This window comes from Sinocyclocheilus grahami, unplaced genomic scaffold (assembly GCF_001515645.1).
Source record: "Sinocyclocheilus grahami isolate Dianchi unplaced genomic scaffold, SAMN03320097.WGS_v1.1 scaffold176.1, whole genome shotgun sequence".
Classification (NCBI taxonomy): Eukaryota; Metazoa; Chordata; class Actinopteri; order Cypriniformes; family Cyprinidae; genus Sinocyclocheilus; species Sinocyclocheilus grahami.
The window spans coordinates 3,608,281-3,624,724 of NW_015505355.1; the positions used below are offsets into that span (position 1 = coordinate 3,608,281).

At 36.9% G+C, this 16,444-nt stretch overlaps 2 protein-coding genes across 2 annotated transcripts in view; one reads left to right on the plus strand and one right to left on the minus strand.

Annotated features, from left to right (window-relative positions):
• Positions 1 to 2,875, plus strand: part of LOC107593799 (xenotropic and polytropic retrovirus receptor 1 homolog) — a 36,022-nt gene extending 33,147 nt beyond the window's left edge. Inside the window, exon 15 of the mRNA XM_016283674.1 lies at positions 1,358 to 2,875. Within this exon, the coding sequence (XP_016139160.1) occupies positions 1,358 to 1,412 (55 nt within the window). The 3' untranslated portion in view covers positions 1,413 to 2,875. The remainder of the gene's footprint in view (positions 1 to 1,357) is intronic.
• Positions 2,876 to 6,948: 4,073 nt separating this feature from the next.
• Positions 6,949 to 14,480, minus strand: LOC107593857 (lipoamide acyltransferase component of branched-chain alpha-keto acid dehydrogenase complex, mitochondrial-like). Its single transcript, XM_016283737.1, has 11 exons — positions 14,195 to 14,480; positions 13,717 to 13,840; positions 13,505 to 13,580; positions 11,449 to 11,630; positions 11,225 to 11,349; positions 10,896 to 11,121; positions 10,287 to 10,294; positions 9,565 to 9,672; positions 9,261 to 9,452; positions 8,783 to 8,854; positions 6,949 to 7,706 (listed from the first exon to the last, which is right to left on the minus strand). Exons 1-11 carry the CDS (start codon positions 14,243 to 14,245, stop codon positions 7,539 to 7,541), a joined length of 1,332 nt encoding a protein of 443 aa, XP_016139223.1. The 5' UTR covers positions 14,246 to 14,480; the 3' UTR covers positions 6,949 to 7,538.
• Positions 14,481 to 16,444: the final 1,964 nt, after the last annotated feature.

A 16,444-nucleotide genomic window follows, 5' to 3' on the forward strand; every position in this document is an offset into this window, starting at 1 on the left:
TCTGTTACATTTACCTTTCAGGAGTCCAGACGTTTTAGGAAATGGTTTTTAGGAATCCTAGTCTTTTTAACCAATGAATTCACCTGACTTTTCCAGTTACTTTTGATGTACTGGATAAGGGATTTTTAAAAATATTATTACTCCTTTCTATTTGATAAAAAGTTTTAGAGCTGACTGGAAAATGTATATTCCTTATAAAAATGCCTATGGAGTTTAAAGGTTTATTACTACATTTAAATTTGCATTTAGTCATTTAGCAGATGCTTTTATCCAAAGCGACTTACAAATGAGGAAAATGGAAGCAATCAAAATCAACAAATTAAATCAAACTAGACATGACTTTTGCGGAAATCATACTTTTAAATTAAGCTACCTCATATAACCTGTGTTATCAAAGTGGAAGTGGTTTTTACAGTGGGAAAACACTGTAAAAAATGTTGAAGGGGTGAATTAAAAGATTATTTTATTAGCCAGGAGTTTTAGTTGTTTTAGATCATTTTAATGCTTGTTTTGTCTCATTTTAAATAATTTTAAGTTATCTTGAGGCCCCTTGAAAGTTTGCAGAGGCCCCTTAATGGGCCCCAGCCCCGTTTGAGAACCACTGGTTTAAATACAAGCTCGAAAAGCTTATTATCCTTGCAATTTCCTCTAGAAATGCTAATAAATATTAGTGGCACTAGCAAAGTCTTAGCTTTTTTACAAAGACCTCAACAGTTCTAGTGGCATTTTCCATAGAGAGGGTAAAAAATAGGTCTTGAAACCACAAAAAAAATTATTGCAAATTTATTTTTTGTTTTCTTTACAAAAAAACGGTCCACTTAACCATCCGAAAATTTGGGAATTTTTTTATTTTATTTCAATTTTGAAGTAATGAACATTTTCTGTTCAAAAAATGTAAATGGCTAACTTTAGAATGAGCGACAGGGTTACAGATTTAGCCATAAAAAATAGGTGTCAAGCAATTTCGGGCCAAATGTTGGTTTGTTGTTATTGACACAGTAAATGTGTATTTTGCTTAACTTGAGGAAAAAAAATGTCTGTCTTAAAACAACTTTGAAAATGAGGTTGAATTGTTGAGAAAATAATCACATTTTGGTGTGTTGACGTACATGAGTTAAGGTAAAAGTTTTTTTATATTAAATTTAAACAAGATTTAATAGTTTAGTAGTTCTCTCTTTATTAAAAAGACCATTGTTAATCAAGGGTTTATGCCTTTAATAAAAAAGTAACAGTACATCAGGGGCCCTGTTTGTGGAAAGTGCCCTGTAAGCCTCCAAGCGCCATCATACAAATGTCCTCATGAGATTTCATTGAGTTTGATGAAACTCAACAATTTCTTTTCTTTTTTTATTTTCAGGTCGAAGGTCCGAGACACCAAAGTCCTGATAGAGGACACCGATGACGACACCTGACCCTTGCGTCCACAGTGGCTTGAGAAATTGTTTTTTACAGGACCATAGACCTCAGTGAGCCTCGACTTCAAAAGCTATCCAATCAATCCATCACAAAGCTGCCTGACTACACACACACATATTTCACACCGAGACCTCACTGATTCACACACGCAACAGGAGCAGCCACTTCTTAGTTACTGTACTGTTTATGATTCCTTCGTTACTGCCTTGAACATTTTTGTGAAGATCCAGTATGTGGAAGAAACAAAAATTGAATTCAATGGACGGTGTATATATACGTCAGTTCACAAACCGCTTGATGGGACCATGCTCATATAAACTATGGACACGTCATCGCAGCAGTTGTGATCAATCAATCGGTTTAGATACTTTGTCTTTAAAGACTTTTATGATGAGGGTATGAAAACATTCATGTAGCAGACATATGGACTGATTTACCCTCATTCATGAAAAACAATTTTTTTCTTCAATGCACATTGTTATTTATGTGAAGGAGAGATGCCTTGAACGTTGCTTTAAAGGAAATCTTTTAAATATAGTAAGGATTTACCTTGGACCTTTACCCAGGACCTCTGCATGCTTTTGACCGACCCTCAGGTGGCTCTGAAGAAAAAATAATGATTTGATTAATATTTGTTGAAATACTTTGCCAGTTGGTTTAAACACAAACCACCAATGGTAGTTACCTGCTCTAAAATGCCAAATGAGAGTGTCTGCTTATGTTTGTTTCACATGTCTTAAAGTCAATCCAGGTTGAAGAGGTGCTGCATTGTAGACCCAGAGAGAAAAACGCCCTTAGTTTTAGAAGTGTCAGGCTCATGTTAGGAGCAAGCCAAATAGCAGAAGCATTCCTTGAGAACTTTTCCTTAGCTGTCATTTTGCTTCCTACATATGATCATCCTGAAACCCCATTTTGTTGTATCTTAAAGCTTGTTAAACACACACAAATCTTATTCAGCAATCACATTCCACTGAAGTAGCATTCCATGTCTGTGGTCTTGTTTTTATATTGAATTTTCAGCCAGTGTCTTCCAGTTTGACTAATTCTTAGACCACCTGAGGGTCTTCAGAGGTTCTGGGAGAAACGACACCTCCCTTTTCTTTTCAGCTAAATCTTTGGCTGACACACGAGCACAATGAGTTTCTATGTGTGAATCATTCGTAAAACTTGTTGCATAAGTCATCACATTCAATTCGGTGTGATAAATTATGTAAGGATGGGTTTCTGAACGATTATGCCCAGGTAGTTCTCATATGATGGTTTAATAATCCATTCCAATCAAAAATTTGTATTTGTACCTCTGAAAGCCTACCTGTCTGTGAATGAGATTGATGTAAGACAGGAGGTACTGCAGTCGCACATTCATGCAATACCCAAAAGACTCACCGGCTACACCTCTCATACTATGTCATGTACTACTGTCCCAAGTAAATGCTTGGACCAAAAATACAAAAAAAAAGGTTTCTCTGTTGAAGTTTTCTCATGGCATTTGTACTAATTTTTGATTGGCATTTGAGATTTATATTTCTGAAACAGAAAAATAGACAAGATCGTGTACTCCGCAGCTTCACTCGAGACGCACGATCAAGAAACTTCAAACTCGTGATTTCAAACTATGCTGCTATACTGTAATAGAATTACAGAATCAAGAAGTTGTCATCTAAAGTATAAGTATGTCTGACCTATCTATCTGTCTGTCTAGGCTTTATATCGGCCACTGGCCACCCTGCTCTGTAAGATATCGGCATCGGCTGTCAAAAAAAAAACAATAATGGTCAACCATTAGTTTGGTTACCTACATTCTTCAAAATATCATCTTTTGTGTTCAGCAGAAGAAACAACAAATTGAGGGTAAGTAAATGACAATTTTCATTTTTTGTTGAACTATCCCTGTAGCTACTATGTATTTAACCATTGGTTACAGTATACTTACGTACATACTTGGTCCATTTTAATTACATTTAAAGTACTTGAGTTGTAGTTACACGGTTGAGTGTACCCCGAACTGTAACCCATATAACCCTAATCCTAACCATACCTCACTTACATGTAGTTTCCCAGAAAATCCAGTCTTGTTAGGTATTTAATGTTAGTACCTAGTACTTAAGACCACCTAATATAAAGTGTGACCAAGATGTCTCTCCATTGAAAGTATATTCCACCAAAATTTGAAGCTTCAAAAACTTCATGAAGAGATCATAAAACTAATCCATAATTAATCCAAGCCTTCTGAAAAGACATGTTCTCTGAAGAAAAAATAATGATTTGATTAATATTTGTTGAAATACTTTGCCAGTTGGTTTAAACACAAACCACCAATGGTAGTTACCTGCTCTAAAATGCCAAATGAGAGTGTCTGCTTATGTTTGTTTCACATGTCTTAAAGTCAATCCAGGTTGAAGAGGTGCTGCATTGTAGACCCAGAGAGAAAAACGCCCTTAGTTTTAGAAGTGTCAGGCTCATGTTAGGAGCAAGCCAAATAGCAGAAGCATTCCTTGAGAACTTTTCCTTAGCTGTCATTTTGCTTCCTACATATGATCATCCTGAAACCCCATTTTGTTGTATCTTAAAGCTTGTTAAACACACACAAATCTTATTCAGCAATCACATTCCACTGAAGTAGCATTCCATGTCTGTGGTCTTGTTTTTATATTGAATTTTCAGCCAGTGTCTTCCAGTTTGACTAATTCTTAGACCACCTGAGGGTCTTCAGAGGTTCTGGGAGAAACGACACCTCCCTTTTCTTTTCAGCTAAATCTTTGGCTGACACACGAGCACAATGAGTTTCTATGTGTGAATCATTCGTAAAACTTGTTGCATAAGTCATCACATTCAATTCGGTGTGATAAATTATGTAAGGATGGGTTTCTGAACGATTATGCCCAGGTAGTTCTCATATGATGGTTTAATAATCCATTCCAATCAAAAATTTGTATTTGTACCTCTGAAAGCCTACCTGTCTGTGAATGAGATTGATGTAAGACAGGAGGTACTGCAGTCGCACATTCATGCAATACCCAAAAGACTCACCGGCTACACCTCTCATACTATGTCATGTACTACTGTCCCAAGTAAATGCTTGGACCAAAAATACAAAAAAAAAGGTTTCTCTGTTGAAGTTTTCTCATGGCATTTGTACTAATTTTTGATTGGCATTTAAGATTTATATTTCTGAAACAGAAAAATAGACAAGATCGTGTACTCCGCAGCTTCACTCGAGACGCACGATCAAGAAACTTCAAACTCGTGATTTCAAACTATGCTGCTATACTGTAATAGAATTACAGAATCAAGAAGTTGTCATCTAAAGTATAAGTATGTCTGACCTATCTATCTGTCTGTCTAGGCTTTATATCGGCCACTGGCCACCCTGCTCTGTAAGATATCGGCATCGGCTGTCAAAAAAAAAACAATAATGGTCAACCATTAGTTTGGTTACCTACATTCTTCAAAATATCATCTTTTGTGTTCCGCAGAAGAAACAACAAATTGAGGGTAAGTAAATGACAATTTTCATTTTTTGTTGAACTATCCCTGTAGCTACTATGTATTTAACCATTGGTTACAGTATACTTACGTACATACTTGGTCCATTTTAATTACATTTAAAGTACTTGAGTTGTAGTTACACGGTTGAGTGTACCCCGAACTGTAACCCATATAACCCTAATCCTAACCATACCTCACTTACATGTAGTTTCCCAGAAAATCCAGTCTTGTTAGGTATTTAATGTTAGTACCTAGTACTTAAGACCACCTAATATAAAGTGTGACCAAGATGTCTCTCCATTGAAAGTATATTCCACCAAAATTTGAAGCTTCAAAAACTTCATGAAGAGATCATAAAACTAATCCATAATTCGTAGTTTCCCAGAAAATCCAGTCTTGTTAGGTATTTAATGTTAGTACCTAGTACTTAAGACCACCTAATATAAAGTGTGACCAAGATGTCTCTCCATTGAAAGTATATTCCACCAAAATTTGAAGCTTCAAAAACTTCATGAAGAGATCATAAAACTAATCCATAATTAATCCAAGCCTTCTGAAAAGACATGTTCGCTTTACATGATAAACCGTTTTCATTTAAGCTTTTATGTATTAACTTTGATCAAATATAGTAAACGGTAGCTTAAACATGTCTGTTCTCACATGTAATTGTTTGAGTGTCAAGATCTTAAGCCTCAAAGCCTAAATTAAATCTGTTCATCATTAAGCAATTGCGTCTTTCAGTATTTAATGAATGTTATGATGCAAAAAGCAATACAGCTTGCCATAAAACCTTTATTCTCCTCACATTTTAGTTATCTATACATGTGTGGTCCATTTGTTCTTTTGACAGTTATATGGTCCTTTCTTCACAATGACATCCAGACACATTGGCACACAAGTGGTTTTAGATGAAGTGGCTGTCTGTCAGCTCAACAGAGGCTTGTGTGAATGAAGTCTCAGAGAAAGTCAGCAGACAATGAGACGCTACAGTGCAGATGTGTCCACGAGCCAGTCAGTGTCAGCCTCCGTCCTCAATAAATAAGGCATCAGAAAACCTACAGGTGATTTCAGACCATGCATGATGCACAGCAAGGCAAAAAATGGAAATGCGCAGCGCCTGCTCCTTAAAAGCATTTTCAATAACATACGATGAGTGTTTTGCGATGTCAAGTTACAGTAACAGTCTATAATCTGAATTAAGGGAACAAGAGAAAGAACTTAGTTGTTTTTCCTCACAGATGAATGTGAAAGCAGAAACGTGAGTGTTCACATGATAGACACGACACTGTTTTGCAGCTACGAGTAACCTAAAGACACTCCAGGAAGTAACAGACAGCGAGATCTGATTTCCAGAGCCGTGTTCATTTGAGCTCCAGGACCATGGAAGCTGGGTTCTCCAGGTAAGAGCGCCACAGGTTGGAGAAGCGGGACATGGTGGCACCGTCAATGACGCGATGATCGGCAGACCAGCTGACGACTATCCCTGTAGCTACTATGTATTTAACCATTGGTTACAGTATACTTACGTACATACTTGGTCCATTTTAATTACATTTAAAGTACTTGAGTTGTAGTTACACGGTTGAGTGTACCCCGAACTGTAACCCATATAACCCTAATCCTAACCATACCTCACTTACATGTAGTTTCCCAGAAAATCCAGTCTTGTTAGGTATTTAATGTTAGTACCTAGTACTTAAGACCACCTAATATAAAGTGTGACCAAGATGTCTCTCCATTGAAAGTATATTCCACCAAAATTTGAAGCTTCAAAAACTTCATGAAGAGATCATAAAACTAATCCATAATTAATCCAAGCCTTCTGAAAAGACATGTTCGCTTTACATGATAAACCGTTTTCATTTAAGCTTTTATGTATTAACTTTGATCAAATATAGTAAACGGTAGCTTAAACATGTCTGTTCTCACATGTAATTGTTTGAGTGTCAAGATCTTAAGCCTCAAAGCCTAAATTAAATCTGTTCATCATTAAGCAATTGCGTCTTTCAGTATTTAATGAATGTTATGATGCAAAAAGCAATACAGCTTGCCATAAAACCTTTATTCTCCTCACATTTTAGTTATCTATACATGTGTGGTCCATTTGTTCTTTTGACAGTTATATGGTCCTTTCTTCACAATGACATCCAGACACATTGGCACACAAGTGGTTTTAGATGAAGTGGCTGTCTGTCAGCTCAACAGAGGCTTGTGTGAATGAAGTCTCAGAGAAAGTCAGCAGACAATGAGACGCTACAGTGCAGATGTGTCCACGAGCCAGTCAGTGTCAGCCTCCGTCCTCAATAAATAAGGCATCAGAAAACCTACAGGTGATTTCAGACCATGCATGATGCACAGCAAGGCAAAAAATGGAAATGCGCAGCGCCTGCTCCTTAAAAGCATTTTCAATAACATACGATGAGTTAACATGCGATGTCAAGTTACAGTAACAGTCTATAATCTGAATTAAGGGAACAAGAGAAAGAACTTAAAGTTGTTTTTCCTCACAAATGAATGTGAAAGCAGAAACGTGAGTGTTCACATGATAGACATGACACTGTTTTGTAGCTACGAGTAACCTAAAGACACTCCAGGAAGTAACAGACAGCGAGATCTGATTTCCAGAGCCGTGTTCATTTGAGCTCCAGGACCATGGAAGCTGGGTTCTCCAGGTAAGAGCGCCACAGGTTGGAGAAGCGGGACATGGTGGCACCGTCAATGACGCGATGATCGGCAGACCAGCTGACGTTCATGATGTACACCTTCACTACCTCATCACAGGAGTTAAACCTGGGCAGCACCTGCGATAAAGCAGAGAAACGTCTTTTAGCTTAAAGGTGTGGAATGAGCAAAATTTCTGTGAAAATCTGCAGGCAAAAAAGGTCCATTGTTTAAGTTCAAGAGTGTAGCGATTGTATGAAGCACAGCTCACAGAAGTCACTTTCAAAACAAGCTGCTTGCTGTTGATAAAAACTTTCACAACCACATGGAGTCCTAATGAAATCCTAGTGAAATTTGTTAAGAAAGGTGAAATTCTTTTAAAAGTTCTTAAACTCATGAACTGTATTCATGTTAGTTTCATACAATTCTGATAACTATTACAAGAAATGTGGCAATTTAATGAGTCTAAAATGTCATGTGGTGTAACCATGAAGTAAAAAAGTAATTATGTATTTTAATAAAACCTTAAATACATGGTAGTGTACATACTGTAGTAAAAAAAAATATATATATATATATAATGCATTTATCAGTCGCACCACATGACATTTTACAACCTGAGCTAATCTCACCTTGTCATAAAGATCAAATTATCTGATATTTTAAAGAGACTTTTTGACCTTAGAGTCCACTCTGATATAATTTTCTGTTTATGTGTTCATTTATGCATGATGGTTGCATCACATGACTTTAATTTAGTGGAAAAAAAATATAATATTAAAATGCTGCAAAGCCACATTGTAATTTAAAGAATAAAATAATTACTTATATAGATTATGCCAAACTAACCTTTTTTTTCATGACATCAGCACAGTTGCATCCCCCTTTATTTGAGTTTTTTACGAGTTTATGCCCAGTCAAAAAATAAAATAAAAATTGTTCTGAAAATGCTCATAAACAGGTATGTTAGAATTACAGTATGTATGAGCTCCATTTTACTGTATTTTTTAATAAATAGATGGGACAAAAAGTGAGTATTTCACTTACTCTTTAAGATACTGTTGATATGCTGGGCATATACGCATTATTATAATGACAGCCTACACTAAAGAATACAAATTCAACTTATTTATCGTAGATCCAATAATTCAATATAATCACCTCCTTAAATACAAATACATTTTTTATTAAATGGTGAAGAAAACAAGCAGCTCACCTGGATCTTTCCCAAAGCTCCAATGGCCACCTCCGGAGGCAGAATCACCGGCTTGGCATACGTCCCTCCAATCTAAACAAAAAACGACTGTTTTAATTCCCTTACGATGAGAGATCTGATCATCGCTAGACAGCAAATAGAAGCCCATTGAAAGCCTGCTGTTGTTTGAGTGCTTAGCTCATAAAAGAAGCTCTTGGACTCTCATATACCTTCAAAAATGACAGCATAATGATCATGAGGCCCAAAACAAGGTGATACAGCGTTCCAGACCAAATACAGCGTGTCATTTATGCACCACTAGTGGTGTTAAAAAAAGAACTGCAATCTGTTCGAGCATCGAATGACGTTATGAAATGTTTTCAGAAACCCGTTTAGTCACAGTTATTGTTGCAATTCAATTTGGTGGCACTAGAGCTGTAAAAACTGCACACTTGGGAATCTGCATCCAAAGTCTAAAACCAGGCGGGTGGAGTCTCACCGAGCCGATGTTGGAGAGTGTGAAAGTTCCTCCAGTGAGGTCAGCGGTGCCCAGCTGTCCGGCTGAACCCAGAGCCTGCAGACGGTTGAGCTCCACAGCAATGTCAAAAACACTGAGGGCCTGAACGCTCTTCACATTGGGCACCAGGAGGCCCTGAGGAGTGTCCATCGCCAAGCCGATGTTATGAGACGCCTGACAACAATGAAAATGTTACTCATGTTGGGCTGTTTAGGACTTTTAAGCAAACCGTGGCCTCAAAATGAAAGGCTGTGATGTGACTGAAGTGTTTTGGGGCTGGTCTTGCCTTGAATGTGACGTTCTGGCAGCCTTCATCCACAAAGGCATTGAGAGCAGGAAACTGCAAGAGCCCGAGTGACGTGGCCTGAACAAAACAGTAAAAATACAAGCTATAATTATATGATTTTAGCAAATGGCTGCAATATAACAAAGAGTGAAAAATTTCATGCATGGTGCTGGGTATTTTTCTAATTGTTTAAGCAACTTTATTCATTATATATGGTTAATAAACATTATTTTAAACATTATGCACATTTTTTTCCCCAAAGATAGTCCTGTTATTTTATTACGCTTTGAAGAAACGTGCATAATATTTTGCGCTATGCGCCCTCTTGTGGCCTCAGGAGAGAAGCCAAAAGCTTTTTTTCCCCTAACTGAAATTATGCCTTTTAAATTCGAATATAATTCGAATTTTGATCATATTTAAGTCAAAAATTCAAATTTAGTTTTTCATAATTTTGACAGCCCTAGTCACCATTTAAAAAAAGGGGGATATCTTTTTAAAGTTGAGTTAGAAACATGCAGCAAGGACGATAACTATAAAGTTTTAATATTCATTCTAATTCTGTAAGAGTAGTGACATCAACACCACAATTATGACAACAACAACAACACAGAGAAACGACAACACTGGAATCACTTTCAGAATGATTTTGTCTGTTTGATGAACAATAAAAACATTGACAGCCAATCAGAATACACATGGCTTCCAAGAGTTTGAGTATTTGCAGACAAAACTGCAGCACACAATTATATAAACTGAGCATTATTTTGCTTTGCTGTGAATGCTAATTTAGCATTAGTTATCATTCTTGGAGTGAACGGATCTTAAATATCTTAAGGCAACAGATGGCAAAACTGAAACGCATACATAAATATTTGAGCATTGCTGTGGAGACTAATATAGTTATCGATATATTTATCTTAGAATTACCCTTTATACAGATACTTTTTGTATTCATGTTTGTTTCATTAGGTTTTATAAAACCTGATGACTCTGAAAACGTCATATGGTGCAACCCAGTAAAAACATTTTTCTCACATCGAATATATGTATAATTGTACACATTATCATTTTCAAAAAAATGTATTAATATATTTTGCAAAGTATTGAAAATCATGAACTGTTAATTCCTAAATATCATTAAAAAAAATTGGGAGTCGCACCACATGACTTTTAAGAAATAACTACTTAATAAGGTTGTCTTTTTTTTAATACCTCCCCACATAAAATTTCAATATTAAAAAATAATTTAAATCCAGAAATTAAAAATATGCTAATCACCGTGTTTTTAGTTATTGTATGCACGACCCATGTACAACAACCTAAACACTCACCGTTCAGAGGCTCTGTCCTGTCTTTCCAGGTGAAGACGGGTCTCGGGATCGCCGGAGGAGCCATGATGGGCGTCTTTTCTTTGGGTGGGGTATCTGCAGTGGGTGATGGGGTTTTCTGGACTTCATACGGGAGGATAGCTCCTGTCTGCTTGGCTAAGAAATTGATAATGTCTTCTTTCAAAATACGGCCGTCTTTTCCTGTCCCGACCACCTCACTTAGTTTAATCTAGTAGAGGACAGATTTAGAGATCAGAAATGACCAAGAACACGATAAAGCCACAATGACAGGGTGTTGTAGGTGGTTACAGCCTGATGCAATTCAAAATTACATTGTTCTCCATGGCCAGACGGCGCACCGCTGGTGTCGCCTGGGTTTTTTGGCCCTTGATTTCCTGATGTGATTGCTCATGGGATATTGCTGGAGTCTCTACCACATCTTCCTCTGGGGCGCCCTCTGCAGGACAACAGGCCAAACTATTTTACTACACAATGACAGAACTGGAAGGACATTTCAAAGTCAGTATCAAGAAGACGATCCACAGCAGTGACTGACCCAGCGCTTTGTCCGTTTCGATGTCCACAAGAGGTGAACCAACATGTGCGATAGCATCTACGTCATAATACAGTTTACGGATGATGCCGTCATAACGGCTCGTGATGGTGACAGATGCTTTGTCGCTCTGGACTTCACAAATGCTGTCAAACTGTGAGACTCTGTCCCCTTCTTTGACATACCTGCACAAAGACAGAGAAGCAAAACAACAGCATACATTTTTTTGGAATATTTACTCGGTATATTATATGGGTCAATCAGTAAAATAAACCTTTACTACTATTTTCTGATTCCAATGCTAATTGACAAAAGTCCTCATATTTTGCACCTATAATGATTAAGCTGTAACACTATAACAAAACTGAAACTAGTTTATTTTTACGCGATGAAAATGCGAGTGCTGACAATGCTGGTGGTGTGTTTAAGTCGGCATGAAATGAAAATTCACGTTATAAGTTATCGATCTTGTTATATAGACCTGTAAACAATTCATCCACACGTTTATTTATTTATTTTTAATGTACCTCTTTTTATGTTTAATCAAAAAGGTCATAACTGGACATATGCAGATGCTTAAACCCAACCCCACAAACTCACGTTCATCTGTTTTTATTATGTTTTAGTTATTTTAAACTAAACAAAAAAGAGAAATGTTGTCTTTGCAGTTAGCTGAAATAACTGTTCATGGTTTTAGTTAACAGTAATAAACCTGTCACAAAAATGTCACAAATATCTGTTGCTACTTCCATTTCATTCTGACTTTAAAAATATTATAATATTATGTAATATTTAGTGCGGTCAACTGATTAATCGCATCCAAAATAAATGTTTTTGTTTACATAATATAAGTCTGTGTTCTGTGTATATATTTTTCTTAAATATATACATACATGCATGTGTGTGTGTGTGTATATACATACATATATATATATATATATACACATATACATACACGCACATATGCATGTATACATTTAAGAAAAATATGTTTATATATTAAATATATTTATATAAAACATAAGAATATAAATATATATACACATGTAAATATTTTCAAAATATGTGTATTTAAATATAAATAATAAATATACACAGTACACACACATTATGTAAACAAACTTTTATTTTGGATGCGATTAATCGTGATTAATTGTTTGACAGCACTATGAATATCAATGGGACATGAAACTGCCTGCTTATCAACATTCTTCTTTTGTGTTCATCAGAAGAAACAAACGACATAAGGCTAGGGCTGCCCGATAAATCGAAATGGAATCGAGATCGCGATTCGACAGAAGCTGCGATTGTCTTGCGTATCTTTCAGTGGAGCACGGTTCTGTGATCAGCAGTAAATCTCCATGCAAAGGCCAGAGGGCGCTCTCGCGCTGAAACTCCAAATACGCCTCGCAGAAGCTGATTTCAACTTCAACTGCTTTCATTGATTCAAAGTGACTAATAAACACACGACTACGGCAATATACGGTTTATCGGAGTTCTTATTATTATACATTTCATTAAAATAAAGTACATTTATAATGCAATGCCTTTATCACTGCTTAAATACTATGAAATATGTTGCGTGCCTTATTCTGTGTAAGAAGCCACATCATCTCACAGAAGGATTTATTTCAAACACTCGACTGACGTTATGAAGTGAGTTTGGAGTAAAAATATGTTATTAAATGTGGTATTTTCACATGCTTTCAGATGGAGCAGCATTTACTTCACAGAGCCGTAGTTCACTGAGAAGCTCTGCAAACCGCTGTCGTTATCGCGAACGATTTCAGAATCGCGCAATAAAATCGTCTGCGATTTGTTTTTTTGCGTAACTTGTCAGTGAACTACGGCTGTGTGTAGTAAATGCCGCTCCATCTGAATGCACGTGATGATGATTTCCTGCTGATTACAGAACCGGCTTTTTAAAGAAAACGCGCATGACAACCGCATTGGATTAATCGCGCAGCCCTACATAAGGGTACGTAAATTATGTCAAAACGTTCAATTCCGGGTGAACTTCCCCTTTAAAAATCTGTTGCAGCATTTTACAAGAGCTTACCACTCTTTTACGGTCACTTCCATTATGCCCTCTCCAATGTCTGAGAGTTTGAACGGCAGCACCTGTCCAGAGGCCACTGGAAGTACAAACAAATGTATACTGCAGTCCAGTTTATTAAGACAGCAATTACATACACACAGAAAAATCAGGGCTACTAATGTGTTGTACAAGCCAATATGCCTGTTTGAACATTTCCCGCTTGCAGCACATACCATGGCTGCATCTGAAGCCCCTCCAGTGGACTGAAGTGAGGGGTGTGGAGATGTGAAATACAGGGGTCGGTCCAAGAGCCTGGAGCCTGGGACACTGCTGGAGGCGATGGGATACAACCCGAGGCTGTGATGCACACAAGCAAGACCATTCAAACTCTCTGCTCATGCCAATTACTGCTTGAACTAATACATAAACCCAGGTTTTCAACCAGAGATCAGTGAAAAATATATATACAAGACACAGAAATTTATTTTTTGAAATTGCATAACATTTCATGACACTAGGTCTGTTTTGTTTGAATAGTGTATGCAGTAACTTAGCTGACTTTAACAGAGGACTGGACTGAGCACCTCAGCAGTTCATTATTATATAATAAGGTTTGCATGTTCGCTAAAAAGATTTGACAAGGTAACTCTGACACTGATGTATATGTGATATCCTTTTAAAGATAGCACGAACAATGGTTTATAAACTCACCAGACGTCTCAGTATTCTCAGAGAACACCGCACTGGTGTCACCGCCGCCATGTTTGCCCAAGACTCTCGCAAGAGATGATAAACGCAGGAGATCTCTCGCTCTACATCAACATCCTGGAACCCCGCGATATGAATAACCAGCTCACTGAGCACATAACAACCGTTTGTAATACAAAAACAACCATACTGTAATGCTGCAACCACTTATTATTTAACAGAAAATGTTTTCGTGGAGAAAAACTGAAGCATGACTTCCTGTAATCGCGAACCCGAAGCGATGTTGAGTTGATCATCCCTCTTCTTTGAATTCTCTTTTTTGGTTACGCTCTGCTGACGTAATGCTCACGCCTACCTTGACCAGCCAATGGGCGTTTAGTTCTCTGAAGCATGTAAAAACGGGTTGGCTATAAGTTAAAAATCAAATATTTTGTGCTGTCATTACAATGTTAACGACATAAGATTTTCATGGTTTTTTTTATTATTGTTATTTAACTACCTTAAATGTGTAATTCTGTTGCCGAATGAAACGTGAAAGTCAATCAAATATGTTTACAGACTCTTGTGATAAAAATACTTTAAAATAGAATACTTCAAAAGAATATACTGTGCCAGCTAACTTGACAACATTACAATGCACATTTAAAAAGCGTACCTGTGTTAACAAACATAGTTATAAAAGTGTACTCTCTCTTTAAGTACAAGTGGCCTTTTAGTTCATTAGTATTATATTATTTGCAAGTACGGTTTTTTAAAATATACTTTTAAGATTTGAAGTTCACTACAAGTGCACATTCAGTACATATGTAATAGTAATAAAGCACAAGGGTTAAAATCCTTTTTTTTTTTAAAACAGGAAATTCATGATGGAACCCACCTTGATTAGGATTTCTGGGTTTATGTCATGTTTGAAATAATTAAAAATGAATTGTTTTATACCAATTTGATATCATATAAATTGCAGTTGCTTCAGACATCGGTCTGGTTCCATTGTAAGGCTGAGGTCACGTGACCTCAGTCTTTGTCACTCACAGTTCAGCAGTCATTCCTCTGATGGTGAGATTAGCACAGCGGCCTTGACCCTGAACTTCTTTTCCACAAAACCTTTAAGCTGCTGCTTAATTGGCTGATTCAAATGAATGGGATCTATCTATCTATCTATCTATCATCTGTCTGTCTGTCTGTCTATCACCTATCTGTCTATCTATCTATCTATCTATCTATCTATCATCGGTCTGTCTGTCTGTCTATCTATCTATCTATCTATCATCTATCTGTTTGTCTATCTATCTATCGATCGATCGATCTATCTATCTATACTCCATGTATCAATCCAATCTGTCTCAATCCACTTTAAATCATAAGTACTGGACACACTGTATGTTTGTACATGTCGGTCTGCATGATACAGTTTTTCTCAGTCGCTTTGGTGCATTTCTCGACTCATCCTTAATATTTGCAAAGAAGTATGCATTTCTCAAAACAATTCATACAAACAGCATCACACAATGGATTACCTGCAAAAGCCTGTAACTTACTCAAAATCTTTAGTTAATCTCTCAAAAGTAAGTATTTATGTCAATGAACATACCAGTGGCATCAGAATGAAAAGCCCTTGTCTCGTTGTTCACAAACAAGATAGTCAAAATGCTTAGTCATGTTGTCAATATAACAGTGCATTCTGTTAGTATTACCTGATGTAAACTATGGCAGCAGTTTGGATGACAGTTACTGTATTGAAATGCAGAAGGTTGTACTTTTTATGTATGCCACATATCCATTTCAAAAGTTCAAATTTACACATTACTGTATGTGGGATATTGATTGAAAGAGACTAGATTGGATTCACAGTTACACTATACTAGTGGTCTGACAAAAACAAAACATTATAACGTCATTGTGATATAGAAAATAAATATGGGCACAAAGGCGAAAATAGAAAATTAGAAAGGCAAATACAGGAAACACTCCTTAGGCAGAACTTTGCTTTTGCATGCTGCACTGTATGAGGAATTGCACTGCACCTCCTGACGTGCCAATTCTCATCTACATCACGACGAATATCTTCCCTTTCAATGCAATGTGGAACTGGAGTCAAGTGAACCATCTCACAACTTCATGTATGTGGATGAGGCTGGCTTCAACCTGACCAAAAGCAGAAGGCATGGTTGAAATGTCATCGGCCACAGAGCTACTGTTGATTTACCGGGCTAACGGGAATTCGTAACTCTTGTGTTGTCCTCCGTCTATATA

Excerpts from the sequence above, each read along its gene's own strand:
- LOC107593857 (XM_016283737.1), bottom strand. The coding sequence starts at position 14,245 with ATGGCGGCGGTGACACCAGTGCGGTGTTCTCTGAGAATACTGAGACGT. Across the intron at positions 13,841-14,194 it reads TGAGAATACTGAGACGTCTG|CCTCGGGTTGTATCCCATCG; the intron begins GTGAGTTTATAA and ends TGTGCATCACAG. Across the intron at positions 8,855-9,260 it reads CACTCTCCAACATCGGCTCG|ATTGGAGGGACGTATGCCAA; the intron begins GTGAGACTCCAC and ends TTTTTTGTTTAG.